At 64.1% G+C, this 27,633-nt stretch overlaps 5 protein-coding genes across 31 annotated transcripts in view; 4 read left to right on the top strand and 1 right to left on the bottom strand.

Annotated features, from left to right (window-relative positions):
- Positions 1 to 3,899, top strand: part of RTEL1 (regulator of telomere elongation helicase 1) — a 31,599-nt gene extending 27,700 nt beyond the window's left edge. For 9 of the 15 annotated variants that reach the window (XM_072735335.1, XM_072735334.1, XM_072735338.1 and 6 more), the window contains 9 exons: positions 221 to 319; positions 1,352 to 1,550; positions 1,672 to 1,806; positions 2,303 to 2,419; positions 2,572 to 2,805; positions 2,891 to 3,058; positions 3,132 to 3,266; positions 3,346 to 3,449; positions 3,530 to 3,899. In XM_072735335.1, coding sequence (XP_072591436.1) covers positions 221 to 319; positions 1,352 to 1,550; positions 1,672 to 1,806; positions 2,303 to 2,419; positions 2,572 to 2,805; positions 2,891 to 3,058; positions 3,132 to 3,266; positions 3,346 to 3,449; positions 3,530 to 3,610 — 1,272 coding nt within the window. In that variant the 3' untranslated portion in view covers positions 3,611 to 3,899. The remainder of the gene's footprint in view (positions 1 to 220; positions 320 to 1,351; positions 1,551 to 1,671; positions 1,807 to 2,302; positions 2,420 to 2,571; positions 2,806 to 2,890; positions 3,059 to 3,131; positions 3,267 to 3,345; positions 3,450 to 3,529) is intronic. The other 6 variants (XM_072735348.1, XM_072735345.1, XM_072735346.1 and 3 more) reach the window with 3 other exon arrangements.
- On the top strand, positions 3,899 to 5,565 carry TNFRSF6B (TNF receptor superfamily member 6b). The gene is made up of 3 exons (XM_072735351.1): positions 3,899 to 4,747; positions 4,837 to 5,040; positions 5,178 to 5,565. Exons 1-3 carry the CDS (start codon positions 3,949 to 3,951, stop codon positions 5,459 to 5,461), a joined length of 1,287 nt encoding a protein of 428 aa, XP_072591452.1. The 5' UTR covers positions 3,899 to 3,948; the 3' UTR covers positions 5,462 to 5,565.
- On the bottom strand, positions 5,519 to 11,974 carry ARFRP1 (ARF related protein 1). 11 transcript variants are annotated; one of them, XM_072735355.1, is made up of 8 exons: positions 11,858 to 11,974; positions 11,416 to 11,513; positions 11,165 to 11,252; positions 10,926 to 11,008; positions 7,900 to 7,981; positions 7,650 to 7,720; positions 7,200 to 7,313; positions 5,519 to 7,132 (listed from the first exon to the last, which is right to left on the bottom strand). In XM_072735355.1, exons 2-8 carry the CDS (start codon positions 11,506 to 11,508, stop codon positions 7,007 to 7,009), a joined length of 657 nt encoding a protein of 218 aa, XP_072591456.1. In that variant the 5' UTR covers positions 11,509 to 11,513; positions 11,858 to 11,974; the 3' UTR covers positions 5,519 to 7,006. The 11 variants fall into 11 exon arrangements, with proteins under 11 accessions (XP_072591456.1, XP_072591462.1, XP_072591458.1 ...); XM_072735361.1 differs by having other exon boundaries at positions 7,196 to 7,300; XM_072735357.1 differs by having other exon boundaries at positions 7,200 to 7,300.
- A 5-nt stretch (positions 11,975 to 11,979) lies between these two features.
- Positions 11,980 to 24,400, top strand: ZGPAT (zinc finger CCCH-type and G-patch domain containing). Of its 2 annotated transcripts, XM_072735349.1 has the most exons (7): positions 11,980 to 12,109; positions 12,322 to 12,938; positions 21,553 to 21,686; positions 21,860 to 22,015; positions 23,139 to 23,258; positions 23,347 to 23,746; positions 23,999 to 24,400. In XM_072735349.1, the coding sequence occupies exons 2-7, from the start codon at positions 12,346 to 12,348 to the stop codon at positions 24,135 to 24,137; spliced, it is 1,542 nt and encodes a 513-aa protein (XP_072591450.1). In that variant the 5' UTR covers positions 11,980 to 12,109; positions 12,322 to 12,345; the 3' UTR covers positions 24,138 to 24,400. The 2 variants fall into 2 exon arrangements, with proteins under 2 accessions (XP_072591450.1, XP_025870872.2); XM_026015087.2 differs by lacking the exon at positions 11,980 to 12,109 and having other exon boundaries at positions 12,265 to 12,938.
- Positions 24,401 to 24,926: 526 nt separating this feature from the next.
- Positions 24,927 to 27,031, top strand: LIME1 (Lck interacting transmembrane adaptor 1). Of its 2 annotated transcripts, none has more exons than XM_072735352.1 (6): positions 24,927 to 25,034; positions 25,573 to 25,690; positions 25,816 to 25,867; positions 25,938 to 26,025; positions 26,122 to 26,483; positions 26,573 to 27,031. In XM_072735352.1, the coding sequence occupies exons 2-6, from the start codon at positions 25,593 to 25,595 to the stop codon at positions 26,882 to 26,884; spliced, it is 912 nt and encodes a 303-aa protein (XP_072591453.1). In that variant the 5' UTR covers positions 24,927 to 25,034; positions 25,573 to 25,592; the 3' UTR covers positions 26,885 to 27,031. The 2 variants fall into 2 exon arrangements, with proteins under 2 accessions (XP_072591453.1, XP_072591454.1); XM_072735353.1 differs by having other exon boundaries at positions 24,930 to 25,034; positions 25,592 to 25,690.
- Positions 27,032 to 27,633: the final 602 nt, after the last annotated feature.

Genomic DNA, 27,633 nt, shown 5'->3' with positions numbered 1-27,633 from the left:
CATACCCTGCACAGCCCTGGGCACATGCCCGCCCCTGCCTGTCCCGCTCCCTGGGCCCTGGGGAGCCCCGCTGCCACAGTGACCCCCACCCTGGCCATGGACACAGGGTCCCCCAGCCTGTGAGCCACGAGGGAGCTCCCCACCGCCTGTGGGCCCAGTGGTGCATCACGGGCTCTGGGGGCGCTGAGGGCCAGGCCGGACCACAGCATGTCCCCCTCAGGCACTAGACCTCCCCACCTCGTTCGTCCTGCGTGAGAAGAGGGCGGCCCAGGAACAGAGAGCCGGGCGGAGGAAGATCAGGGTGCTGGGTGACCGTCAGGTACGTGAACCGCCCGCACGCATGCCCGGCGGGGGCAGGAGGTACAGGCGTGCGGCCCCCAGTGCATGGGGTGTGTGGCAGGGCCTCCTCGCTGCCCTCCCAGGGGCACAGCGTGGCCCCACGCCCTGGGCTGTCCGACGCCTGTGCCCCCCCACCCGCGTGGGCCTCAGTGTTTAAAGGAGCATCGTTTCAGGCTGTCGTGAGCTCCAGGCCCCTCCGACCGGGGCTCGGGCTGCCGCCGAGTGCCCACCGCTTCTGTCCGGGCCCGGGCCGCACAGGGCCCGACGACCTGGAGGGCATTTCAGCAGCTCGGCGCCCTGCAGCGTGCGTGCCTGACCCGGCCCCACGGCGCCTCCCACCTGCGTGCCCCGTGCTTGCAGTCCCGCACGCTTGGGTCCAGCCCTGGGCCTTCCACTTTGTCGTGCTTTAATGGGACCGCGCTTTGCGGACGGCACGACGGTCCAGCCGACTGAAGGCAGGCCCCGGCCGGAGGCTGCTTGGATGTGGGGCCTGCATCGGGCCAGCTTGTCCGGGCTACGCTGGGCTCCCGGTGCCGCGTGGGGACGTGCCGAGCGTGGGGAGGGTCCGCCTTCCCTGAGATGAAAGCGTTTAAGGGCACGGAGGGCCCGAGCCAGGAAAGCCCTGGAAAGCCCCATGTACCACTTGCCTTTGTCCATCATCCTGGGCTTCTGGGAAGGAGCAGGCGGTGCCCAGGGCAGGGGGCTGGTGCCGTCTGGAGGTGGGCAGGGCGCCAGGGGCCTTGGCATCGGGCCGCGCTGGACGGGGACGCGGGAGGCTGCAGCCGTCCTGTGTGCTTCCCAGGCTTCCTGGCCGGCGGTCCAGGGGGAGGCCTGCGGGCTTGACGTCCCCCTCCATCCAGACGTCCCCCTCCTGGGCCGGCTGTCCTCTGAGCCTCGGCCGCCTCTGCTGTTCCCAAGGGGCATGGCCGCCCCCAGCTGGAGCCACCCCCCGCCCCGGGCCCGCGGTAGCAGCAGCGGCCCCGCCTGAACGGCCTGGCCCTGTGCCTGGCAGGAGGGGCCGGCAGCCGAGACGCAGGAGGGCAGGGCCAAGCTGTACATGGGGGCCGTGAAGCAGGCTCTGAGCCAGGCCAGCTTTGGCACCTTCACCAGGGCCCTGCAGGACTACAAGAGCTCCGACGACTTCGAGGCGCTGCTGGCCTGCCTCGGCCCTCTCTTTGCCGAGGACCCCAAGAAGCACAGCCTGCTCCGAGGTGCGCTGGCCCGGGGGGTCGCCCGTCCCGGGGGGCACCAGGCTCTGCGCTTGTCCCGGCCCCTGGGGAGGTGGGGTGCTCGGCACGGGGCGCACCTGCAGGCCAGACGCCCTCCCAACAGGCTTCTACCAGTTTGTGCGGCCGCACCACAAGCAGCGGTTCGAGGAGGTCTGCGTGCAGCGGACAGGCCGCGGCTGCGGCTACCAGCCCGAGCACAGCTTTCCGCGGCAGCGGGCGGCGGCCCCGGCCCCCAGGGGTGAGCAGGCGAGCGCTGGGCCCCGGGTGCGGGGGTGCGGGGTTGGCCCTGCAGGGCAGCTGGGTGGAGCTCCGCTGGGGGGGAGGTGCGTGCCCCCGGGGCCCCTGGGGTGGCCCACGTGCGGGGGTCCAGGAGGCCCCTCCCGCATCCACCCGGAGTGTGCTCTGCGCCTCCACGCTTGGGAGCCCCTGTCCCCGTGGTTAGCAGACAGCCGGCCCTGAGCACGGACTCCGCGGCCTGGTGTCACGCGGACCTGGCTTAGGAGGATGCTCGACCTCCCAGGCGGGGACCCTCCAGCCTGAGTCGCCCCTGTCCTCTCTGGGCTTGAGGTCCACTTGGGCCTCTCTGAGCCGGCCCCTGCGGGTCCGGGTGCCCCCGCTGTGGTCTCATGGGCCTTGTGGGTCCGTCCGTGTCCCCTGGACCTGCCTCCTCCCCGGGGAGCATGCCAGGCCTCGGGACCAGCTGGATGGCTCCACGTGTGTCCATGTTCCTCCAGGAAGCGGGGAGTGTGACCTAAAGCTGACCCTGTCCCAGGGGGTGGCCAGGCAGCTGGACCCCGGGCAGCACCTGAACCAGGGCGGACCACACTTGCTCTCTGGGCGGGCGCCTGCAGGTAGCAGCCCCTGGAGCTTCAGGCCAGGCCGGGAACAGCCCACGGTGCCTGGTGGGGAGGATCTCGCGGGTGGGGGCTGCTCCACTTCTGCATCCCAGGGCGAGGGAGGCGGCCCGTGTGATGGAGGCCCTGGGATGTCCCCTCCCCTCCAGGAGACCCCAGCAGCCGGCCCGGGGAGGAGCCGAGAGCCTCCGCCGCACAGAGGCAAGGCCCGCCTGCTGCCAGGGCCTACTTGGCCGACATCCGCACGGCCCTGGGGTCCGCGGGCTGCAGCCAGCTCCTGGCCGCGCTCACCGCCTACAAGCGGGACGATGACTTGGAGAAGGTGGTGGCTGTGGTGGCCGCGCTCACCACGTCGAGGCCTGAGGACTTCCCGCTGCTGCAGAGTGCGTGGTGCCCGAGGGGGCCATGGGGCGGGGCCGTGGGGGGGGCCGTGGGGGGGCAGGGCTGAGCCCCACCTGCTCCCCGCAGGGTTCAGCATGTTCTTGAGACCTCACCACAAGCGGCGTTTCCGGCAGACGTGTGCGGACCTGATGGGCCCGGCTGCCCCAAGCACCGGGGCTGCCCCAAGCACGGGGTCCGGGCCAGGCCCCCAGGAGGGGGCCCCCACCACGCCGCCTCCGGACCTCGCCCCTCCAGGTAGGCTGGGGCCCCGCCCGCAGGGTGGACCGCAGAGCAGCCCCGCCCCGCGCTCACTGGCCGCTGTCTCCAGGCGCCCCCCAGCAAGAGAAGCCGGGGACCACCCAGAGCAAGATCTCTGCCTTCTTCCCACCGAGGCCCGTCGGGGACGCGGGGGCTCCCAGGCAGCCCCCCAGCGCCCCCCGCAGGCATGCACAGCCCGAGTGGGGTAGGTGTTGGGGGTGCAGGGCGTGCTGGCGGTGGGGGGATCAGCCGCCACGGTGCCCGTTCACGGACGCCCCTTGCAGCAGGCTTGGCGTGCCCGGGCTGCGGGCTGGAGGACACGGTCCCTTTCCAGTGCCCTGCCTGCGACTTCCACCGCTGCTGGGCCTGCTGGAGCCGGCTCCTCCAGGTTGGCAGCGGGGGCCCTGCGGCACCCGGTGGGCTGGGGGGCGGCCGGCGGAGACGGGCAGCACTGTCCTGTGTCCACAGGCCTCTAGGACCTGCCCGGCCTGCCGCGCCCCCGCCAGGAAGCAGAGCATCGCGCAGGTGTTCTGGCCGGAGCCCCGGTGAGCGCGCAGACCCCGGGGCAGGCGGACGCTCCCAGGACACGCAGCCCGGACGCGCGCTCTTCACGGGGTGTGGGCCTGCCCGGAAGGCCCCAAGCCACCTCGGGGTCGGGGTGGCTGTCGGCAGAGAGGTGCAGGTTGGGAAGTTCCATTGGCTGCTGACTGTGGGTGGAGCCCCGAGACCAGGACTGGAAGGTGGGGCACCCCTGCACCCTGCCCTCTGGACCCCGTGTGGGCCCTGGACCTGCTTTTAATCAGGTGACCGGCCGCGTAATAAAGTTGCTGACACTGTCGCGGCTTGCGGAGGGCTGTGAGGTGCTGGGAGGGGGGCCCTCCTGCCAGATGCACACACGTCCTGCGGGGCTCAGCCTGCGTCCTCAGGGCCGGCCGGGGAGGGACGGGGACAGCCCCACGTCCACCCGTCCACCCCGGCTGCCCGGGCTGGTGGTGGGCGTGCTCACCCCTGGGGCCCTGGCCTCCACCCCCAGGCAGCCTGGCGCCAGGCGGGGGCGAGGGGCTTCCTGGCGGGGGAGGGGCCGTGGTGACGCTGCAGACAACTCGCCAGTAGGGCCTGGAGTCGTGAGCCCTGCCCTGGGGGCGTGGCCCGGCCACCCCATAAAGGCCACCGGCGCGGCGCATGTGGGAGCAGGCAGCCCGGGGAGGGGCTGCCAGGGCAGCTGGGCCCGGTACGTGTCCTGGTGTCCCCGCCGCTGGCTGGTCACGGCCATGTGTGCATGGGAGAGGCGGGTCCTGCCATGGGCGCTGCCCGTCCTGCTGCTGGCTCTGGCGGCGCCCTGGGCGGCGGGCACAGGCGCGCTCACCTACCCATGGCGGGACGTGGAGACGCGGGAGTGGCTGGTGTGCAGCCAGTGTCCCCCTGGCACCTTCGTGCAGCAGCCGTGCCGCCGGGACAGCCCCACGACGTGCAGCGCGTGCCCCCCGCGCCACTACACGCAGTTCTGGAACTACCTGGAGCGCTGCCGCTACTGCAACGTCATCTGCGGGGAGCGCGAGGAGGAGGCGCGGCCCTGCGAGCCCACCCACAACCGCGCCTGCCGCTGCCGGCCCGGCTTCTTCGCGCACGGCGGCTTCTGCCTGGAGCACGAGCCCTGCCCGCCCGGCAGTGGCGTCGCTGTCCCCGGTGGGTGGGTGGGTGGGCGGGCGGGCGGCGGGGCTCTGGGGGGCGGCGAGGGCGCGGTCCCCCTGACCCCGGCCCGCATCTCGCCCCAGGCACCCCGAGCCAGAACACGCAGTGCCAGCCGTGCGGCCCCGGCACCTTCTCGGCCCGCAGCTCCAGCTCAGAGCGCTGCCAGCCGCACCGCAACTGCTCGGCCCTGGGCCTCGCCCTCAACGTGCCTGGCTCCCCCTCCCACGACGCCCTGTGCACCAGCTGCATGGGCTTCCCGCTCAGCACCGCGGAGCCGGGGGCGCCAGGTGAGCAGCCTGGGGGGGGCTGGTGAACACCCCACGCCCCATCAGGGAGCCCACTGCTCCCCAGAGGCCACGCGCCGGCCAAGTGGGCCCCAGCCTTGCCCCCCGGGCCCCTCCGACTGGGTCCTGACCTCCCGCAGGGGCCGAGGAGTGCGAGCGCGCCCTCATCGACTTCGTGGCGTTCCAGGACTTGTCCTTCAAGAAGTTCCTGCGGCTGTGGCACGCGCTGGCGGGCCCCGAGGCCCCAGGGCCGGTGCCACCGAGGGAGGGCCGCGCGGAGCTGCAGTTGAGGCTGCAGCGGCAGCTCCTGGAGCTCCGCGAGGCCCGGGCCGGGGCGCTGGTGGGGCGGCTGCTGCGGGCGCTGCGGGAGGCCAGGCTGCCAGGGCTGGAGCGCAGCGTCCGCGCGCGCTTCTGGGCGCACTGAGCACCCCACCCCACGCGGGCCTCACCCCGGCACCGAAGGAACTTTGACCCACCGGGCTCCTGTTGCGCTAACAAAGTTTATTTTTATAAAGCTGTTTTGTGAAAGGGGTTGTATGAAACCGTGTCTGCGGGGGGCGCGGCGGGCACGTCGGGTGGGCGGGCTCAAGCTCCCCATGCCCGCCCCATGCGGACAGACCCTCCACGGGAGGAGCGGCTGGAGAGGCCCAGGGGGCAGCAGGTGCGTCCCTTCCAGCTGTGGCCAGGACGGTGGAGGGCGGTGGCGCCAAGCGCAGGGGCTCTTGGGGGAGCGGATCCGCCGGCTGGACGGTGCTCCCAGCGCCCGCCGGGGATTTCCCAGGAAAGGCGTGGCCAAGCACCTCCCCCGGTGCTTCCTGGGCACTTTCTGGGAATCACGGCTTTTCCCCTCAAGACTGTCTCAGAAGAGGGCTGGACGGTTCCAGAGCAGCTGGGGGACTCCCAGCACCGATCCCGGGGGGGGGGGGGGAGGGGGACCACCCTGTGGCCCATGACTCCCCAGTCACCTCACCTGCAGCTGCCTCCCCACCCCCAGTCCTGACTCATCTCTCCCAGCAACCCTCCCATGTCCCCACGGGGGGCGGGGGCGGGGCTGCCAGGCTAGCAGGTCGGACCTCAGCCCCAAACCTGGGTCCCGGCTCTGGCTCAGCCACGCCCACAGAAGCGGGAAGGCAGTGCCCAGGTAGGTCACAGCTCCAGCCCAGGGGCCCCTGTGCTGCGGTCACCATGCCGACGGCCGGGGCCCACAACCCAGGGTGGGGTTAGGAGGGCGCCGGAGCGTAGCCCGGACCGCTGTGGCTCTGGACACACTCCAGCCAGTGCCGGCCCATTGGACTCATGACTGCACCCAGGACCCCGGGCCACTGCAGGTCCCAGTGAGGGGGTGCATCCCGGGAACCAGCCTCACCTGGGGGCCTGTTAGCAGGCACAGGCCCAGATGTGGGTCTTCAGACCGCTTGTTCCCAGACAGGACAGGGACGTCCCCTCATCCCCCCGCTGGGAACAAAGGCCAAGCAGCCACCTGGCCCCACAGGAACGCAGCCTGCCCCTGCCTCACACTCTCCCAGGTCAGCAGCAGACACAAAGGGGACACTCCTCCTTCCCCTCCTGCTGGGGAGCAAAAGGAAGCAACGTCAGGCCAGGGTGGGGAGGACACAGCCTCCCAGGCCGACTCCTGGGGCCTCAGAACCCCCGGGGGCCTACAGCCGCGAGGGCAGTCCCCCTGCCTGAGGACACCAGCCTCCTCCAGGCCCAGCAGGGACGGAGATGGGACGGTCAGGAGCCCAGCAGCCTCCCCTGCTGCCCGGAGGACCCCCGCCCCGGGGAAGCTCAGCAGGGGTCGTGTGGGGGCCCCGACTCCCCTCGGCAGAAGCCCCCCGATACCTACACTTTTATGGACACAGAAAAATTTGTCTTAAAGAAAAAACAAAGCAAATGAAAAAACCCAGAGCAAAGCAAGCCCGCGCCCCAGGACCGAGGCACGGAGCCGGCAGGAGCGCTCCTCTGGCGCTCAGGACGAGCTGTGGGCACCCGCGGCACCAGCCACGCCTACGTGATGTCCCTCTGCCGCGGCGGCCGGTGCACGTTCCGCACGACGCACTTGACCATCCACTCGATGCCCTCGCGCACCCCTTTGCTGTGGAGACAGTGGGCGTGAGGCGGGGCCGGCTGGGACCCCGCCCGGGGAGGACGGCCCCACTCACCCCGTGAGGGCCGAGCAGGCCTGGGTCAGGCAGTCTCGCCTGCCGATCTTGGAGGTGCAGTCGCTGAAGGCCGTCTTGATGTCGGGGATCGACAGGCAGGTCTGGGGGGGAAGCCTTGAGGGCAGGACGCCGTCCCGGTGGCAGGGGCTGGGCTCCGGAGGGGAGGGGCGGGGGCATGCGGGCCGCAGGATGCCAAGGGCAGACGCAGCCGGGCCAGCGGGGGAAGTCCCCGGGGCGGCAGGGCAAGGCTGGAGCAGACCCCCGCCCCCGCCCCCCTGCGCACAGGGTCTCCCCGCCACGCCTCCAGCCGCCCCTGCCCTCCTGTGCGGAGAAGGCGCCCGCACCTGGGGAAGGCCATGTCCCGCACCTGGGACAAACGTGCTACGGGGGTGTCCAGGGCAGGCCCCCCGTTGCCCTGGTGGCGGGGGACCGCCCCGCAGGGAGGCTCACCTCCACGTCCTGCTTGTTGGCCAGCACGAGGATGGGGACACCATCCAGCGCCTCACTCGTCACCATCTTCTCTGGAGCGGGTGCACACGTGGGCAGTGAGGGCTTCTGCGCAGGTGCGTTCACGCGCGGCCACAGCCCCATCTGCCTGGTGCGGCCCCGCCTCCGGCCAAGGGCAGCCCCAGGGGCACAGGCGGGCGCGCCGGACCCGACCAGTCCCCAGCCCCCTCCCAGCCCTAACCCCCATACCCACCGAATGCCCGCTTGGACTCCGACAGCCTCTCCTCATCCGTGGAGTCGATGACGTAGATGACACCATGGCACTCCGCATAGTACTGGGGAGGGCAGAAAGTGGGGCACTGGGCCACAGGCACCTGGCCACCCCAAGGCCAGCCCCCAACTGGAAGACCCTCCTGGGGCGCCTTTAGGTAGTGGGAAGGTGGGGCAAAAGGACGATGCAGCCCTGGATTCCTTCAGGGAGGGCTTGCTGACCTTGGGCAGGGGGTGGCCACCACCGTCTGTCCACTTCCTGGGTGCTACATCCCCAAATCCCACTTTAGCACCTGTTCCCGGGAACTGCCCGTGACTGCTGGCCTGACGGCGGCTGGAGGAGCCCGAGCTAAGCGGGTCCCCATGCAGTTAGGGCAGTGGAGGGAGGGGCACCAGCCAGGTCATGTGCCCGCACGGATGGCAGGCCTGATGGCCATACCACTGATGAGCCACAGAAAGGCCACCAAGCGGACAAGCGGGGCTAAGGACAGAGCGGTCAGCCCCGGGCACACACACGGCAGCAGCGTCGGGGCCCAGGGCCCGGGAAAAGTTCTGTTGCAGACAAAGCCAGAAAGACAGATGCATGAAGTAGGGCACGCGAGGAGTGGGCCCTTGGAACGTGGGGCACGAGGGACACAGCCACAGACTGAGGGAGCCCCCTTTCTACCCCAATCAGAAGAGACACGGGAAGTCTCTGCATCCCGCAAGCAGCAGCATCTTTGCCGCAGCTGCCACAAGAGCCCAGAAACCTGGGACATCCACACACAACACACGACACCGGTGGGACGCGCGAGTGGCCAATGAGCCGAGACCCTGACAACCGGGAAACCCTCAGGGTGCAGCCAGGGCTCGTGGAGGGGCGGAGTCAGTCACGGGCACCAGCACTCCTGCAGCCCACGCCCTGGGGCGCAGAGGGCCGCAGGGGCCTAAGCAGCACGCCGTCTTGCTGCTGACGACTGGGAGCCGGCCGGCCCGACAGCAGGTGTCTGCGGCAGGAAGGGGCGCCGCGGGGGACGGGCAGCAAGCCCAGGGAGAGGCTCACCCCGCAGCCCCCGCAACATGCGGCCTGGCCCGGGCAGGTGATGGCCCAGAAGAGGGTGACGGACATCTGGGGCTGAGCATGACCACGGCCGGGGACATGGCAGGCTGCCTCAACCCCACGGCACTGCTGATTCCCCACGGCCACACGATGGTCTTGCTGGTGTGGCCTGGAGGGGCAGAGGCCAGAAGTGCCCCCGGAGCAGGTGCAGGGAGTCCATGTCTCATCTGCTGGGAAGCTGCAGCCTAGGCTGGTACGTGGACAGACCACAGGCAGCAGCACTCAGCCTGGATGGAGGCAGGGGCCGTGGGGAAGGGCTACTGGTCAGCTGCCAGGGACAAAAGCACAGCAAGCCCAACCATGTCCCAGCGCCAGACAGCACGCGGGGGCCAGGCTGCGGGGCGCGGCACGTGGAGCTCTACTCCCTCCCCTCCGTCCTGGGAACCCACAGGGCCTCCGCTGCCCTCCTCACAGCTCTGGCCAGGGGTGGCCGGTGTGGTCACCACCTGGCAGCCCTTTACCAAAGGCTCAGCAAGAGACCTGCTGAGTCACAGCCCCCAGTGGCCTGCTTGGCACGTGCACGAGGTGAGTTCAGAGGCCAGCAGAGACCCCGGCCCAGCAGGGATACCTGCCCCCTCGGCGGAAGCTCACAACAGACCCAGAGATCAACTGCAGAAATGGGGCTGAGGGACCTAGGCTCTGACCCTCGTGACAAGCCACACCGCTGACAGGAGTGGTGGCTGGGGGGGGGGGGGTGCTGCCAGCTTCGAAGCCCCCCCAGCTCTGCCTGAGAGCCAGCCCTGGAGGTGCCGTGCCCCAGTCAGACGTGCGATGGGCTGCCGTGACCGGCGCAGAACCCCGTGGCGGGCGGTGCACCTGGGGGATGAACCCGCTGGTCCTGCAGCACCTATTTTAACCCAAATGCGCCCTCCCCGAATCACAGCCGCCCCAGGCAGCCCACGGTGGTGACCCAGCCGGCAGCTGAGTCCTGGTCAGCTCAGCCTGGTGTGGGGCCGGTCTGAGGAGCAAGCGCCTCCATGGCCCCCTGCCCGCCGGGACCCGGGCTGACCCTCCTCACCGCCCAGCCCCACATCCCCCCAGGTCCCCGCCCGGTGCTAGTCGTCTAACACATTCTGCCCCGACGTCCGCCTCGCAGTCTGCTCCTCAGACCCCGGCCTGTGATGGGACGTGAGGACCCGTTTCACGCCCCCGGGGGTCTTGGTTTAGAAGAGCAGATCCCCTGGCCTCCTGCGCCCCGGTCCAACTTAACTGACTGGAGAATCTGCTGGTGACCTTCTGGCCACAGGACGGACGCTGACCTCGTCGATACAAGTCAGGACAAAAAAAACACTTTAGAGAATGACCAAGGTCCCTGCTGCTGCAGTCAGACCAGAAACCCCGACCCGGACACCTGATTCTAAACACAGGGACGACTGGTAAGGGTCAGGGCGCATGCCTGCGCTCCCAGAAGCGGGGCTGCACCGGAGCCACACCGACCCTCCCGAGGGGCGGCCGAGGGCAGGGCTGGGTGTGTTCTGCTTGCAGGTGCCCAGCGCAAGGCGGCCAGTGCTGGGGGTGTGAGGGAGGAAGAACAGCGCACGGGTGTCCCAGACACGCCCCGGACGTCAGGGAGGCAGCGGCTCTAGGACTCCAGGGGCACCGTCGCCAGGCGGGGAGGAGGACGCCGCAGAGGACAGGTCTTGAGGGAGAACCCGGGAGGAGGCCCTGGCGCTGAAGCCCAGCACCCACAGGCCCCCTGCCTGCCCGCACCTGCTTCCTGGCCACCTCTCGCCTCGGCCTGTACTCATGGGAAGCAAATCTCTGAATCAGAAGGAAACTGGCACGTCCTCACTCTCGAGGGTGGGGGCAACGGGGGAGCCGGACAGGGCCGGGGGAAGCCTCAGGGACACAGCAGGAGACGGAGCTGACGGGAGGCTTGGCCGGGTCTCTACGGGGCACCGCCCGCTTACCTTGTCCCACAGCGACTGCAGCTCTTCCTGGCCCCCCAAGTCCCAAAACATGAGGCGAGCCTTTCCCACGTCCACAGTGCCGACTGCGGGGAGAGGACACGCTGAGGCCGGGGACCCGCTGCCCCGCGCCACCTCCCGGCCAGGCCAGGGACGGGCGCTCCGCTCTGGGCTCCGCTCTGGGCTCCCTGACGCGGCCCCGGGGGCGGCCCCACGAGCCCTCCGCCCCGGGGGGCCCTTACTGTTGAGGCCCACGGTGGTCGTGATCTTGGACAGGCTCATTCCCTTGTAGTTCTTGTTAAAGCGGGTTTTCGACTGTTCCAGGAACGTCTGCGAAGACACACGCGCCGGAGGGGAGGGCGGAAGGGAGGGCGGCTTCCCCGGGGTCCGTCCCGTCCCGGCGGCTGGGGGTGGCTGGGGGCGGGCGGGGGCGGGCGGGGGCACGCGGGGGCGGGCGGGCCGGCGGAGGGGGAGGGCCGGGGCGGGCACCAACCGTCTTGCCCGCATTGTCCAGCCCCAGGATGAGGACGCAGTACTCGTCCTTCTGGAACATGTACTTGTAGAGGCCCGACAGCAGCGTGTACATCCTGCCTGCGCGCGGGGGCGGGGGCGGGGGCGGCGGTCGGGGCGGGCGGGCGCTGCCGGGGCGCTCCCCCCCCCCCGCGCCCCTCCCCGCCCCCGCGCCCCCCTCCCTCCCTCCCCGCCCCCGCGCCGCCCGCACCCGAAGGCCCGCCGTGACGTCAGGCTCCCCGCGCTGCCGACGCCCCCGCCCCAGCAGGTGCCCGCCGGGACCCGGGCTGCTGAGTCCGGCCCCCCCCAGCCGGGCTGCGAGGCGGCGGCCGGCGGGTGTCGCGGCCCGACGGCGGGTGCAGGCCCCCGAGGCCCCCCGAGGCCCCGCCCCGCCCCCCGCCCCCGGGGCGACCGGCCCGCGCTACCTGGCGCCCGTCGGGGCCGCGGAGCCGCCCGCGCCTGACCTCGCCGACCCGCGCCGACCCCGCGCTGACCTCGCGCGGCGCCCGACGGGACGCAGGCCGCGGGGGGGGGCGGGGGGGCGGGGCCGTCCCGACGCTCCCCGCGCGCCGCGTCCCGGCGTCCCCCGCGCGAGGCACTTCCGGTGGCGGCGGCGCCCGGGAGGAAGTGCCGGTGGGCTGCGAGGGCGGAGGCGGGGGCGCCGGCCGCTCTAGCCGGTGAGGCCGGCGGGGCTCTATGGCGGCGGCCGGGAGCCCGCGCGGAGGAGGGGCCCGGCCCGGGCGAGGGGGCGCGGTCTGGGGCGACGGGGCCGGGGCCCGCGGCGAGCGGGCGGGCGGAGCGGGCCGGGCCGCGGCGGGGGCGGCGGCGGCGGCGGGGGCGGGGCGGGGCGGGGGCCGGCGCGGCGCTCAGGGGCTCCCGGTCGTTGCAGCCGCGCCGCCCGCCGGGCCGCAGGATGGACGAGGAGAGCCTGCAGGCCGCGCTGCACACCTATGACGCGCAGCTGCAGCAGGTGGAGCTGGCGCTGGGCGCCGGCCTGGAGCCCTCGGAGCTGGCCGACCTGCGGCAGCTGCGCGGCGACCTGCAGGAGCTCATCGAGCTCACCGAGGCCAGCCTGGTGTCCGTCCGGAAGAGCAAGCTGCTGGCCGCGCTGGACGGGGAGCGCGCGGCCCAGGGCGACGCCGACAGCCGGGGCCCCCAGCAGGCGGGGCCCGCAGCGCCCGCAGCGCCCGCAGCGCCCGCAGCCCCCGGGGCCGCGCCGGACACGGCTCCCGAGCGCGAGCCGGCACCCAGCGGGCCCGGGCCGGGCGAGGAGGAGCGGGACGGGGCCGGCGACGAGGAGGAGGCGCTGAGCGGCCGCAAGGTGAACGCGCCCTACTACAGCGCCTGGGGCACCCTGGAGTACCACAACGCCATGATCGTGGGCACCGAGGCGGCGCGCGACGGCTCTGCGGGCGTGCGGGTGCTCTACCTCTACCCCACGCACAAGTCCCTGAAGCCCTGCCCGTTCTTCCTGGAGGGCAAGTGCCGCTTCCAGGACAGCTGCAGGTGAGTCCCCGGAGCAGGGGCGCAGGTAGGCAGGGCCGGTGCTGGCAGGGACGCTGCCCCACCCATCGCTGCTTTGGTCCTTTCGGGTGAAACTTGTAAAATGCAGCGTGGCAGCCCCGCAGGGCCGGGCGTGGGGACCGCCCGCTGCCCCCTTCGCCGCCGATCAGCCCTTCCTTGCTAGGCTCCTGTTAGCTCTCTCCTTTGTCTTCCTCTTGTTTGCCTGCAGCGTGTAAAGGAAATGGTAGAAGTCCCTGGTGTTTTTTTCATCAATCAATGCTCGAGGTCGCATCCCTAACAACTTCGTAAGTTGGATCTTGTTCATGATGAGATTCAGACAACTGTGGCAACGATGTCACTCTTTCCTTAAAACGCCTGACTCGGCTTTTGCTTCTGGTCGCTTCCATGTGTGGAGGGAATGTTCACCAGCAACTCTTGCAGATGATATTCTTTTTGAGTCAATAATCCAGGGAAACTCTCTCTAGTCCTTTGGTCTTCGTCTTTGCTTACGGACGGTTGCTGGGTCCAGAGCATCATTTAACACGATTTTCCACGATCCTTTCTTTCCTTGTAAGTCTGATTACAGTGTGGCACACGTACAGGGAGGCGCGTAACTCATAAAACGTACTCGAGTTTTCACAAAGCAGATCCATCGTGTGCTGCTGAACAAACAGGTCAGAGAACAGAGTAGCAAGGCCTCTCGTCCTCTCTGCCGTTACCCTCTGGGTGCCTCCACGGGCCCGGGTGATGCCCCTTGTGGCGATGAGAGCTGACATGTCCGTGTGCTGTTCCTCTAGGCCAGGCTTCGGGCCAGGAGTTTCACATGTGTTGACCCCTCCGTGCAGCAAGCCCCAGGGGTGGGTCCCACCACGGCTAAGGTTGCCTGGCACAGACGGCGGCGCATGCGAGCCTGCAGCGGGCACAGGCCAGCTTTGCCTCAGCCCCCAACTGCTGTGCCTTGCTCTGCTGTGTTAGCTGTAGGCCCGACTGGCATAGCCTACGACAGCCACTTGCCACTGCCGGACAGATAAACTCTTTTCTTGCATTGCTTTGCATTTTTATTTTATTTATTTTTTAAAGATTTATTTGTGAGAGAGAGGCGGAGGGAGTATGCACCCTCAGTGCAGGGAGAGCCAGAAGGAGAGAGGGAGAGAATGTCAAGCAAACTCCCTGCTCAGCTCGGAGCCCGACCCTGAGATCAGGACCTGAGCTGAAACCAAGAATCTGACGCTCTTAGCTCAGTTAACCCACTGAGCTACCCAGGCGCCCCTGCTTTGTATTTTTAAAAATAAAAACAGACTAGCTGACGCTGAAACAGCCCTTGAGTCCCGGCTGTGTCACAGCCCCTTCTCCTCCTCCGAGGCTGTGATCACAACTCCCTTGTGTTTACCTCTAGCAGATGTTAGCTCTTCCCAGACTTGAGCGTATATGCGAAGAGTAACTTTTTGTGCTACTTTTGAAACAAATGGTATCACACAGGATGGTTTATTTTGCAACTTGCTTTTTACACTAAGCAGGGATGTGAGAGGGCATCTGTGCTGGTATCTCCAGAGCTGTTTGATTGGTTTTAACTGCTATGTTCCTTTCTGATGTTTTCCAGTTTTTGTCTGTTACAAACAGCTCGCTGTGAACATCTTAGCAGTGTCTTCTTCTGCACCTGCTGAGAATTTCCCTAGTATGGGACGGGTGTGGCGAGAGTGTGCAGAGTTCCCGCTTCCGCATGAAGGCGGGTGCCTCGTCCCTCATCCTATCACTGCCGATTCCTGCCTGCTGAGCGCTGGGAAAATGGGATCATGGTTGAGTTTGTGTTTCCTTGGTTCCTAGTGAGATACAGCACCTTTTAATTCATTTTTTATAGCTTAATCTGTATTTCAACTTCTTTGTAAAACAAACGAGAGTTGTTTTTCATAGTTGTTGGGACAATGGAATGCGTTACCACGTGCAGAGAATTTAGAGTGTACCTCACAGGTTGTAAGCTCACGGTCGATGTTAACTTTTACGTTGCTGTAAAGTAAAATCAGGCGTGGGAAGTAAGTACACAGTGTGGGGATTACTGTGACCCCAAGCAGTCACCACTCAGCTCACAACTGCAAATGTGCCAACCACCCCCAAGCCCCTCCGTGCACCTCAAACCAAATGCAGCCTGCTCCCTCCTCCAAAAACGACCGCTATTCTGGACTTTTATTATGGTCACACTCAAGTGTGGCTGTGGTGCAAACACTGCAGTGCCATCTTGCTCGCTCAGCTGCTGTCTCTGGCTGTCCACACCCTCCTCCCAGCCTTTCCTGGCCTCACAGCTTTTTGGAGGACTGGGCCCCGGGCCCCATTGTCGAACACCCCTGGTGCGGTCCAGCACAGTCCTCTGCAAGCTGGCAGCTGGATTGAGGGAGCTGACCACATGCAGGTCCACACTCTTTGACCAGACTCTAGGTGCTGTTCCTTCATCGGGACGTACTTGGTGTCTAGCTTTTCTGTTGTGATGTTAGCAGCCTTGGACGCCATTGGTGATCGGTGCCTGATGGCAGATTCAGCAGGGACTGCAAAGTAGAGGTCTTTCTCTCTGTTCATTTTCATTTGTTAGCCGTAAAGAGATGCTCTCCTGCGCCTCTGACTTGGCTCCCAGTGGTACATAGAGAAAATACAGGATAAATGCTGGGCTTTCCTGTTTTGTTTACTTCATTTCTAAGCTAATAAATGGTTCTCTTTCATCCTGAGAAGGTAGTGAATTAGCTTTAAAAAAATATTTCTAGGGGCACCTGGGTGGCTCAGTGGTTGAGCGTCTGCGTTGGGTTCAGGGCATGACCCTGGGGTCCTGGGATCGAGTCCCGCATCGGGCTCCCTGCGAGGAGCCTGCTTCTCCCTCTGCCTGTGTCTCTGTCTCTCTCTCTGTGTCTCTGTGAGTAATTAGATAAAATCTTAGGCAAAAAAATGTATCTAATATTTTTATGGACTCAGGATTTCCATATATTTGACAAATTTCAATCTAATGAGATTCTAATTTTTTTTTTTATTGGAGTTCAATTTGCCAACATATAGCAGAACACCCAGTGCTCATCCCGCCAAATGCCCCCCTCAGTGCCCGTCACCCAGTCACCCCAACCCCCTGCCCACCTCCCTTTCCACTACCCCTTGTTTGTTTCCCAGAGTTCGGTGTCTCTCATGTTTTGAGATTCTGATTTTCTATACAGGCATCACCCACTTTTCAAAAGTTCATGTTTTAACACTTTCATGAAAGGCCTGCATTAGAAACTTGTCAGCCTTTTGCTGTTTTTGGACCCCAAAATGAGTCTCATGGGTAGCATAGAATTTGATCATTCTTTTCATCCATCCTTCCAGTTCTGTCTTTTAATTGGAGTTTACATACTCTGCTTGCAACTAAAATAGTTATTGATAAGTACGCACCCCAGTTGTCTTATTATTTTCTCTCCTTTTTTTTTTTTAAGGTTTCATTTTTAACAAATCTCTACACCCAGTGTAGGGCTTGAACTCACCACCCCGAGATCAAGAGTCCCATGCTCCACCTGACTGAGCCAGCTGGGTGTCCCTTTGTTTTCTATAGGCTTTTAGGTTATTTGTTTCTCATTTCCTTCATTATCGCTTTCTTTGGTGTTTTTTTTTTTTTCTACCTCATTCCCTTCATTATCGCTTTCTTTGGTGTTTTTTTTTTTTCTACTCTATCATTTTGATTCTCTTTGATTTTTTTTGGGTGCATTTTTTTAAAAAGATTTTATTTATTTGAGAGAGAGCGAGCGAACAGTGGGGAGGGGCAGAGAGAGAGGGAGAAGCCGACTCCTTTGAGCAGGGAGCCCAACATGGGGCTTGATCCCAGGACTCCAGGATCATGACCTGAGCCGAAGGCAGATGCTCAACCACTGGGCCCCCCAGGTACCCCCCATATTATTTTCTTAATGACACTCCCTGGATTATGATTAACATAGCAATCTAGTGTGAATAATGCCAGTTTAGCTTTAATAGTGTAGGGAAACTACCTACAGTCCATCCCCCCTTATGCTTTTACTGTTACAAATTACATCTTTGTACTTGTGTGCCTGGAATAGAGATTCAGGAGTGTTACTTCATGCATTTGTCTGTCTTTCTTTTAAAGATTTTTATTTATTTATTCATGAGAGACACACAGAGAGAGAGAGAGAGACAGGCAGAGGGAGAAGCAGGCTCCATGCAAGGAGCCCGATGTGGGACTCCATCCCCCGTCTCCAGGATCAGGCCGTGGACTGAAGGTGGCGCTAAACCGCTGAGCCACCAGGGCTGCCCTGCATTTGTCTTAAATCATATAGAGGAAAAACAGATGAGTTGCAAACCAAAAAAAAAAAAAAAAAAAAAAAAAGAAACAAAAAGAAAGGTAGTAACAGTTTTATATTTACTTGCATAGTTGCCTTTATCAGTGTCAGTATGACTTATGGTCTAATGTCCTTTGGCCCTTTCGCATTGCTTGTAGGGCAGGTCTCCTAGAAATGAACTCCCTCCGCTTTTATTTATATGAGAATGTCTTCATTTGTCATTCGAAGGATAGTTTTGCCAGATACAGAATTCTCAGCTGGCAGGGTTTTGTTTTCTCTTTAAGCCTTTAAATATGTCATCCGCCTGCCTCCTGGCCTTCATAGCTTCCAGCGAGAAACTGGCAGGTAACCTTACTGAGGATCCTTGTACGTGATTCAGAATTTTCTCTTTGTCTTTGAATTAAGGAAGTGTCCCCGTAACGAGCCTTCAGTGGTGTGGTGGTAAGACGTGAGAGAGGGAGGCACTCTAGTCCTCCGAAGGAGCCCCCCGGGCTCCCCTCTGGTGCTTCCTTTCCCCTCCCTCTGCCAGGGCATGAGCGGATCTTTCTCCAGTACTCACTGTGAAAAGCTGGTAGAGCTGGAGTACAGCTCACGAAAGTGTGAGAGCCCCGGGGTGCTTGGAGCCACTGCCTGCAGCTCAGGTCATGGCCCCGGGGTCCTGGGATCGAGTCCCTTGTGGGGCTTCCAGCTCGGCAGGGAGCCTGCTTCTCCCTCTGCCGCTCTCCCCGCCCCCACCTGTGCTCTCACTCTTTCTCAAATAAATAAATGAAACTTAAAAAAAAAAGTGTGAGGGCCCCTGTGGAGCCCCAGGGGTTTGAACTCTCAGACTTGTCCACGCCAAGCCTTTCTAGCACAGGCTCCTACGGTGGTTCCTGCCAGGCGGTGGGGGGTTACCGTGCTGGTAGGTTGTGATTCTCGGTATCTGCCTATTGGTGTCTCCAAATTTGGCAAAGCAGTTTGCCCTGTGACCTTTCTTCTCTCACGGATCTAAGAAGAGTTAGTGATTTTTTCATTTTGTTGTTTTTTACCTTTGGTTACAGCAAAGGGGTAACTTCCCAGCTTCCTACACACCAGGCCGGAGACCAGCAGTGTCCCAGCTAGTGAGTTTCTCATTTCAGTCATTGACTTTTCAAGTCTGCTGTCTTGTTTTTACATATTTTCTTTTTTTTCTTTTTATATATTTTCTATTTATGTTTTAAGATTTATTATTTCTTGAATCATTGTCAGATTTTCATTTAGTTCTTCGAACTTACCACAGTCTGCTTTGAGGTCATGGCAGATTTTGGCACTTTGGACCCACTGAGTCAGATTCCATCCACTGCTTTTTTCCCCTAAATATGGGTCCCACTTTACTGTTTGTGTGCCTGGTAAGTTTTTATTGAAAACGGTACATTTAAAAAAAAAAAAAAAAAAGAAAAGAAAACGGTACATTTCAGGTAATGTCTTGTAGCAGCTCTGGGCTTTGAATCGTTTTCTTTAGTATTTTGTTTTCTTTTAATATATTTTCTGGACCTGGATTACGAAGTCTGTCCCCCCTCATAGTGCACAGCTTCTGATATATCTGCTTAGATCCTTAAATTTATATTTACTTTTTGACCTGGCTTTTTAGGGGTCCCTTCTGTGTCCGTGTGGCTTTGTGGCCAGGCAATGATGTAGGCAGAGGTTATTTGCAGCCACTCTTGCCCTCAAGGCTTCTCACCATCAGTCAGTGTGTGTGGACCGGGGGACACATTCCACGTTCAGCAGCCCCCATCTCTGTTCACGTGACGCTGGCCGGAGTCCTGACTGGTGCACCTTGTTTCCTGGAGAACCAGGGTGTTTGGGGGGGGGGGGTGGAGCCCTTCTATGGTTGTTCCATTTTCTGGGTCTCCCTGTGAATCGTCAGTGTCCACTGAGCTGGGCTCACGGCCTCAGGGCTGATGGTTTTCCCAGGGTCATCCCTGGTCTCACCCCTGCCATACTGCTCCTCGTGGGCACGCAGGGCATGTCCCCCCACTGTGAAGCCACAGACATTCCCACCTCCCATTTTGTCCCAAAGTTGGGCAGTTTTTTTTTTTTTTAATTTTTTTTATTCATGAGAGACAGAGAGAGCAAGGCAGAGACACAGGCAGGGGGAGAAGCAGGCTCCATGCAAGGAGCCCGACGTGGGACTTGATCTCGGGTCTCCAGGATCACGCCCTGGGCTGCAGGTGGCGCTAAACCGCTGGGCCACTGGGGCTGAAGTTGGACAGTTTTTCACAAATAATGACTAACCAGTGTGTGGTCTGTTTCATTCTATTTCCAGAGTTCTGACGCTGTGAGTTTGGACCATTTTGCTTAATTTCTCTGTTTTTCTCTACTTGGCCACAGCTGGAACTCAGAACCTTCTTTATAGTTCTAAGTGCTTGTTTTCACATTCTAGTTTTATTCTAGAGTGTATTTCCATCCATGACTGTTGTGAGGTAGGTGACTGAGTTGGTTTGTCCTTTTTTTTTTGAAGATTTTATTTATTTATTCATGAGAGACACAGAGACATAGGCAGAGGGAGAAGCAGGCTCCTGCAGGGAGCCTGATGTGGGACTCGATCCTGGGACCTCAGGACCTCAGGGGTCATGCCCTGAGCTGAAGGCAGACGCTCAACCCCTGAGCCACCCAGGCATCCAGTGAGTTGGTTTTTCATTTTTTTTTTTTTAAGATTTTATTTATTCATGAAAGACACAGAGAGAGAGAGAGAGGCAGAGGGAGAAACAGGCTCCATGCAGGGAGCCCACTGTGGGACTCGATCCCGGGACTCCAGGATCACGCCCCCGGCTGAAGGCAGATGCTCAACCGCTGAGCCACCCAGGCGTCCCTGAGTTGGTTTTTCAATACGGGAAACCAGTTTCTAATCTTTTCCTTCTGGAACCAGCAGTCCATCCTTTCCTGACCGGTGTGTAGAATTTCCTCCATCACATGTGAGGTTTTTCGTGTGTGTGTTACTCTTCCCAGGTGCTCGTGCTCATTCTATTGATCGCTTTGCCTGTTCGTCTTAGTTTTAAGTTCATTTTATGGATATGCCTTTAACTACTCCCCGTGGTTGGAAACTTAGGTTATTTCCAAGTCTTTTGAATTTAATTACCAATCTTTGGGGCAAATCTTTGCATACTTTCATAATTATTTTTCTAGAATCAGTTCTTAGATGTGTTTTCCTGGGTTCAGGATACCAGATTTTCAGGCTTCTATTATCACTGGATATTCCTGCGGAGAAATGTTAATTGGTGGTTCTGGAGGCATGTGTCTGGGGGCGTGTGCTGAAGTGGGTATTTGGTTGAACTCAGTCCTGGGTGTAGGCCCCCCCCCCCCTTTGGACCCATTGTCTTCCTCCTTGGCTGAACGAGGATTTTCAACCAGAGTCACCACTGCATTTGGAAGCCAGTCTTGGAGTCGCTGATGCTACTTGGTTGTTGGCAGTGTCCTAAGGGCCTGAGGACTATCAGGTGTTAGAACGAACTGCCCAGAATCTTGCCAGGGGAAGTGTCTGAGGCCATCTTTGTCCACCCATAGGAGAGGACCGAAGCCCTTCCTTGGCGTTCCCATTATCACCACCTCTTCCCACCTGGAAGGGCTTGCCAGGGCCAGCGTCAGCTCTGCGTCACCCAGGAAATGCCAGTCCCTCGTTGCTCTCGTAGGGTTAAAACGGTTTCCTCTTTGAAAGGCTGGCACGGTAGAGGGGATATGTGGTTAGTCTTTTATGCCTTTATTTGGCAGAGTTGAGCTTGTCATCCTTTGTCCCCACATTTCTTCCTCTTTCTTTGCCTCCTCCTCTCCCCTCCCCTCCTCTCTCGGTTTTGGTTTTAATCTCACTGGTTCACTGACATCTAAAGATCAAGACATCACTGTTACAGCTGTGTTCTCCTACTTGATTTGGGAAGGACTCGGTCCCATAAGCGCACACGCACAAACACACCCGCCTCGACGATCTATTTGTGCCGGGGGGCTCCCTTCTGGTGCAGAGGCGATGGGGAGCTTTCGTCACATGGTTGTCTGCCCATCACATTGTTACTCTAGCCCGGAGAGCTGGAGGGTAATGCGAGGCATCTCGTCCCCAGGGTAGCCAGGCCCATCCCAAGAATGAGAGTGCGCGCGCACGTGGACATACGTGCCTGTTTGTGTGCAGGGGTATACGTGTGCATGCCCATGTATGTGTATACGTGGGTGGGTGTGTATGTGCGTGTGTCCGTTTGTCTGCCGTGTCTCCCTCCCTTCGGGCCGATGCCCAGGCAGGTGGACTGGGTTCTCCTGGGTTCACTTGCCCCAGTGTGCTATGTCTGAGCCCCTGCTCCCTGCGGCTGTCTTGGCAGGTTCTCCCATGGGCAGGTGGTCTCTGTGGATGAGCTGCGCCCCTTCCAGGACCCGGACCTGAGCTCCCTACAGGCTGGCTCTGCATGTCTGGCCAAGCAGCAGGATGGCCTCTGGTACCCCGCTCGGATAACTGGTGAGGCTGCCCACGGGCCTCTCAGCTGGGGCCCCTCCTGGAGAGCCCTGTTCCATGCCCAAGAGGAGCGAGACCACCCTTGACCTGGGCCCTACCTTCCTTCTAACTCCCAGTGTGGTTCCTACCACCTGTTGAGGCCACTGAGCTGGCCTGTCTTTGTTCCTTGCCTCTAGATGTAGATAATGGCTACTACACCGTCAAGTTTGACTCACTGCTGCTGAAGGAGGCCGTGGTAGAGGGGGACAGCATCCTGCCCCCGCTGCGCACAGACCCCACGGGATCCTCGGACTCAGACAGTGGCGACCCAGATGACCCCAGCTATGCCAGAGGTATGGCGGCAGTTCAGGATCCCAGAAGCCAGGAAAGTGGGGCAAGGGGAAGCGTCGGTAGCAGTCACCCCGAGAGGCTTCCGGCTGGCAGGGCCTGTGACCCTCTCACCACATCCTTGGAGAGTATGGGGGCAGTGAGGCAGACTGTGTTCAGAAGGGGCACGCATGACTGAGGACACGTGGAAGCCCGCCACAGGCGTTGGGGGCAAACGAGAGCGAGCGTGTGGAGTCTGGGGCAGGCCCTGAGGCCTGCAGATGGAATGACCCGGCCCTCATCTTCAGGGAGCACACGGGATGATCGCAGCTCCACACCCTGCAGGCCGAAGCTGTGTCCGCTGAAGCAGGGCTGGCCGGTTGGCGTGCGAGGGACCGGTGGGGCGTGGGGCAGGAAGGAGTGGCTCCTTCCAGTGGTCTCCACGTGGGGACACCTAGTAGCTAGAGGGGAGGCTGTGTTGAGAGAGCCGGGGCAGGAGCGGTTCAGGAAGGGTAACTGGGGGGATCCCTGGGTGGCGCAGCGGTTTGGCACCTGCCTTTGGCCCAGGGCACGGTCCTGGAGACCCGGGATCGAGTCCCACGTCAGGCTCCCAGTGCGTGGAGCCTGCTTGTCCCTCTGCCTGTGTCTATGCCTCTCTCTCTCTCTCTCTGTGACTATCATAAATAAATAAAAATTAAAAAAAACAAAAAAGGGCAACTGGCTGAGGGCGTCCAGCCCTCCCAAGGGGTCAGGTAGGATGGAGAGGGGAGGCATTCCTGTAGAATCTGTCCGGTGAGGTGGTAGTTCCAGAACCCCCATGTCCACGGTGGTGGAGGGGAGGACTGAGCCGCGAAGTCGTGGACTTTCTACGGGGGGAAGAGGGGAGCTCACTGCCTGAGAAGGTGGGTCAGGGGAGGGCTCAGGTGGGGAGGTTGGCCCTGCGGTGGGGGGGCTGGAGCAGGCTGCGCCAGACTCTGCCGTGAGTCCCGCCTTAGTCACGTGCCGGTGACAGGTCTGGGCAATCACCAGAGAGCCGGAGGCTCAGGGCACCATGACCCTGGCCCGGAGCTGAGCTCTTGGGCTGACACTGGCCGGAGCCCAGGGTGCTCCCCGTCCGGCAGGGCCGAGCCACTGCCCTGTTTCCTACAGTGGTGGAACCCAGTGCTGCCGAGCCCGGGACCTGCAGCTCCGCTTTCGCTGGCTGGGAGGTGCACACACGGGGCATCGGCTCCAGACTCCTTGCCAAGATGGGCTACGAGTTTGGCAAGGGTGAGTGTGTGCCGCCCTGGGGAGGGGAGGGGGCCGCACAACGGGGCTCGGGTCCAGCAGCGGTAGCGCCAGCCCCGTGTGCCCCCAGGTCTGGGCCGGCATGCCGAGGGCCGGGTGGAGCCCATCCACGCTGTGGTGCTGCCTCGAGGGAAGTCGCTAGACCAGTGCGCAGAGATCCTGCAGAAGAGGACCAAGGGCGGCAAGGCTGGCGCCCGGAGGCCCCCGAAAGGCCAGGGCAGTGGGGGTGGACGCCCTCCCTCTCGTAGCGTGTTTGACTTTCTGAACGAAAAGCTGCAGTGCCGGACCCCGGCGGCGCTGGAGGCTGCGGCGGCCCCCGCGGGGAGGAGGAGCGGGAAGGAGATGTACCATGCCAGCAGGAGTGCCAAGCGGGCCCTGGGCCTGCGACTCTTCCAGACGGAGAAGAAGATCGAGCAGACCCAGCGGGACATCCGGGGCATCCAGAAGGCTCTCGCCCGAAACACCGGCCGGTATGTGTGGGGCGAGACTTGGGGCAGGGGGCAGCCCCCTGGGTGTCGATGCCTCAGCCCTGCCGTGGGCCTCCTGCCCACTTTCCATGCTGTGCCTTCTCGCCTGCACGTGAGCTGGAGCACGCGCTGACCCCAGGGTGGTGGCTGTCCGAGGAGGGTCTGGTGCTTGGAGGAGGAGGGCCGTGGCCACGGGTGTGGGGGCCTCGTGCCAGTGGCCCAGCAGCTCGTGCTGAACGGCAGGCTCCTCCTCAGGCACAGTGTGACGGCGGCCCAGCTGCAGGAGAGGCTGGCGGGAGCCCAGCGGGAGCTGGGGCAGCTCCAGGCCCAGGAGGCGGGTCTGCAGCGGGAACAGAGGAAAGCAGACACCCACAAGAAGATGACCGAGTTCTAGAGCCCTGTGTGCCGTGGACGGGGCTCAGGGACCCCAGCTCCTGGGTGCCCTTGGGGAGACCAGCTGTCACCCGACTAGATGCCCCTGGAAGAGGGGCTGGCCTGCTCCCAGGCTATACCCCACGGCCAGCGGACACTGCTGAGTGGACATGGGGCTGCAGGGCTCCCTTCTGGACACTTTCTTGCCCACTGAGCCCACCCGCCAGTGTCTCGGGGGGTCTCCTCAGCGAGGACATTAAAGTGATTGTGTTGTGGTGTCTTTCATTGGAGGCTCGGCTGGCTTGTGGGACCTCGGGGGAGAGGGGTCCCTGCGCAGGCCCGAGGGCGCCGGCGGGAGGGCCCTGCAAGAGGCCACTGGCCCCTGTCCGGAGGCAGGTGTCCTCTGCTGTCCTGATGGGGCTCCACCAGCAGCTCCGAGCTGGGTCACAGCTTCGGGGGCCGCCCATGTTGCCCGGCACCTGCATATGTGTGGGACTGAAGGGGTCGTGGCCGGTGCAGAGCCCTTGGGAAGCCCTGCTGCTGAGGCCGGAGGAAGCCCCGGGTTCTGGTGGCCTCGAGGCCGCCCCGGGCCCATGACCCGTGCCGGCCCAGCTCATGGTGGGTGGAGACGCCCGGAGGTAGGCTCGGAGCAGCGCTGGCTCCCCGCACACCCCCACCAGGCAGCGTCTGCCCCCCGCACGGGCTGCAGCCAGTGGGTGAGGCTGTGATGGCGACGGCTGGGTGGCTGCGGGAGATCAGGAGATAGATGCACAGCAGGAAGTGAGGTGGGGAGCTCGGCTGAGGGCTGCACGCAGGCACCTCTCGGGCCCGAGCCGTGGGGCCTGCCCCACACGGGGCTGAGGAGGGGCCGGGTCCGCAGGCCCCCTGGGAGCAGCCGAGCGCTTGGGCCCCCTTCCAGGTGAGCCCACCCCCTGGGGCTGAGTGGACCAGCATCTCCCAGGTCAGGAGGTCGGGTGACGCCCCGGGAAGACTGCGGATGGCAGGGGCAGTGGGAGGGGAGCAGCGTGAGAGCCTGGGGGAAGGGGTGGGGGCGCTCGCTTGGGGCCAAGGCGACCTCCCCCCTTGCTGACCCCTCCCTTGCCTTCCCAGCCCCTCGGGGCGGCCGGGGGCATCACCTGAGACTGCGGCCTGGGCCTCAGAGGGCCAAGGCAGGGGCTCGGGGCGTCCTTAGGTCCCAGGTTTAGGCTCCGGTGGGCACGGCGCGCCCCTGGGCCCGGTCGCAGCTCCCCCCCCACCCGCCGGCTGAGCACAGCCACCCTCCGGGTCCTGCTCCAAGCAGAGCTCCCCTCTGGAGGCGGCGGCGGGAAGGGAGTGCCAGGGCTCTGGCCTCCGAGCTTCTGGAGGAAGGAGGGGCCTGAGCCTTGGGGTTTCCTGTGTGGGAGTCAGCCCGCCCAGGGGAGGGGGCCGCCCCCAGCACCCCGTCTTCTTGCCCCCAGGCCTACCTTGGCTTTGCAGGATGGGACCACAGGTGCCCCCAGCCCCGCCTGTCCTCTGGGCCCTAGGGGGCCTTGCCCTGCTCCTCTGGCTGTGGGCACTGTGCACGGCCTGCCACAGGTATGTCTGGCCAGGGGCGGGGAGGGTGGGTGGGGGGTTCGGTGTGGGGCGGGGCTCCGAGGGGTCGCTGGGCCGTGGGTCAGAGGCTGGCACCTCGGCCCCCATAAACACCCCCTTGCCCCCAGGAAGCGCGCGCAGAGGCAGCAGCCCCCAGTCCGGGTGATGCAGGCGGAAGCGGTGAGTGCCAGGCTGTCCCCGGGGCCAGGGCGGGGCCGGCACAGGACCCACCAGCCTTCCTTGCCCCCAGTCGCTGCTGAGACGACACCCGCTCTGCACCCTCAGCAAGTCCGACACCAGACTGCATGAGCTGCACCGGGGCCCTGGCGGCTGCAGGGGTGAGCCCAGGTGGGAGAGGTGGGGCGGGGGGCGGGGCTTGCACCCCAGCGAGCACACTGTCCCCCCAGTGACCTCTGTCTTGACCCCAACCCTAGTCCCGAGGCCTGTCAGCATGGATGTCCAGCGCTCGCAGTGGCTGGAGGTGTCCAGAGGCACCAGCCGACCTCTGGTGGCCTTCTCGCCCCGAGAACCGCCCTTCTCGCCGGCTGCTGCCTCACCTTCCACCGGCCCCGAGGCCACCTATTCCAATGTGGGGCTGGCCGCAGTCCCCAGGGCCAGCCTGGCAGCCAGCCCCGCGGTGTGGGCAGGGGCATGGCTCACCAGCAGCTGTGCCAGCCCTGGGCCTGAGGTCAGACCCGAAGTGGCTGAGTACGCTTGTATCCGGAGGCTCAAGGGAGCAGCTCAGGGCCCCCAGGGCCTGGGGCAGGGAACGGCCGCGCCAACCCCAGCTGTTGAGGTAAACTGAGGCTGGGCTGGGGTGGGGATGTGCGCGCCCTTGAAGGAGCAGGATGGTGCCGACCGCGCCCTGGGCTTCCTCTCTCCCAGGTGGACATCCTGTACTCCAAGGTCAGGAAGCCTACAAAGAGGGACCCAGGGACTGCCGCAGACCAGCTGGACCCCAAGGGCAGCGAAGCGGTTCTGGCTGTGGGAAGTGACCAGTCCCACGAGACCCTCCCACTCGGGGGCCTGGGCAAGGATGACGGCCTCCTGGAAAACGTGTACGAGAGCATCCAGGACATGGGGGCCCAGGGCGCCTGGAACCCGCTGCTCCGGCTCGAGGGCACCTGCGCGGGGCTTGGGGGCTCCCGGCTTCCCCAGCCGCAGCCTCGGAGGAGTCTCCACGTCCCCACCTGTTGAGCAGCCACGTGTAGGCCGGGTGGAGCCCAGCTCCCGCGCCCTGCGCCGCCCGCGCCCGGATCCCCAGGCTCCCCGCCTGCGAGGCCCCTGGGGTCCTGCCGCCGCCCTCTCCCGAGGCCCTAATAAAGCCCCTGCGGGCGGCCCCCGCAGCCCCGCCTCGCAGCCTCCTTATTTGCCGCCCGGAGGCCCGGCGGGGACCGTCCGGAGGGGCCCCTCCGCCTCGGGCGTCTGGGCCGCGGGCCCGAAGCCGCGCCGCCGCTCAGGCCTCGCGGGACCCCGCGCAGGGGGGCAGCTCCGGGGCGGCGCCCGCGAGCCGACCGCCCGGGGTGGGGCCTGGGCCTGGCACCGAGGAGCGCGCCGCCGCCCGGCCCCTGCGTTACGTAAGCTCGGGGGCAGGTGGGCAGCGGCGCGTGAAAGGGCGACCTGCTCCCGGAGGCCCGCCGGCGGCCGCGGCCCCTCCCCGAGCCCGCAGCCTGCGCGCGGGCACCCGCCAGTCCGGGGCTCCGGGCTCCCGCGGGGGGCGGCGGGGGCGGGGGGGCGGGCGCCGGGCTCCGCAGGGCCGAGGGCCGGGGCGGGCAGGGGGCGGGCAGGGGGCGGGCCGGGCCTCGCGGCGCCAGCCAATGGGAGCGCGGCCGGCCCCGGCGCCGCCCGGCCCGGAGTGTTGACACGTCGCGCCAGCCAATGGGCGCGCGGCGGGGGCGGGGCCGCGCGGCGGGGGCGGGGCGCGCGGGGGGCGGGGGCGGGGCCGG

Source organism: Vulpes vulpes, chromosome 14 (assembly GCF_048418805.1).
Source record: "Vulpes vulpes isolate BD-2025 chromosome 14, VulVul3, whole genome shotgun sequence".
NCBI lineage: Eukaryota > Metazoa > Chordata > Mammalia > Carnivora > Canidae > Vulpes > Vulpes vulpes.
This window is presented reverse-complemented; position numbering and strand designations above follow the sequence as displayed.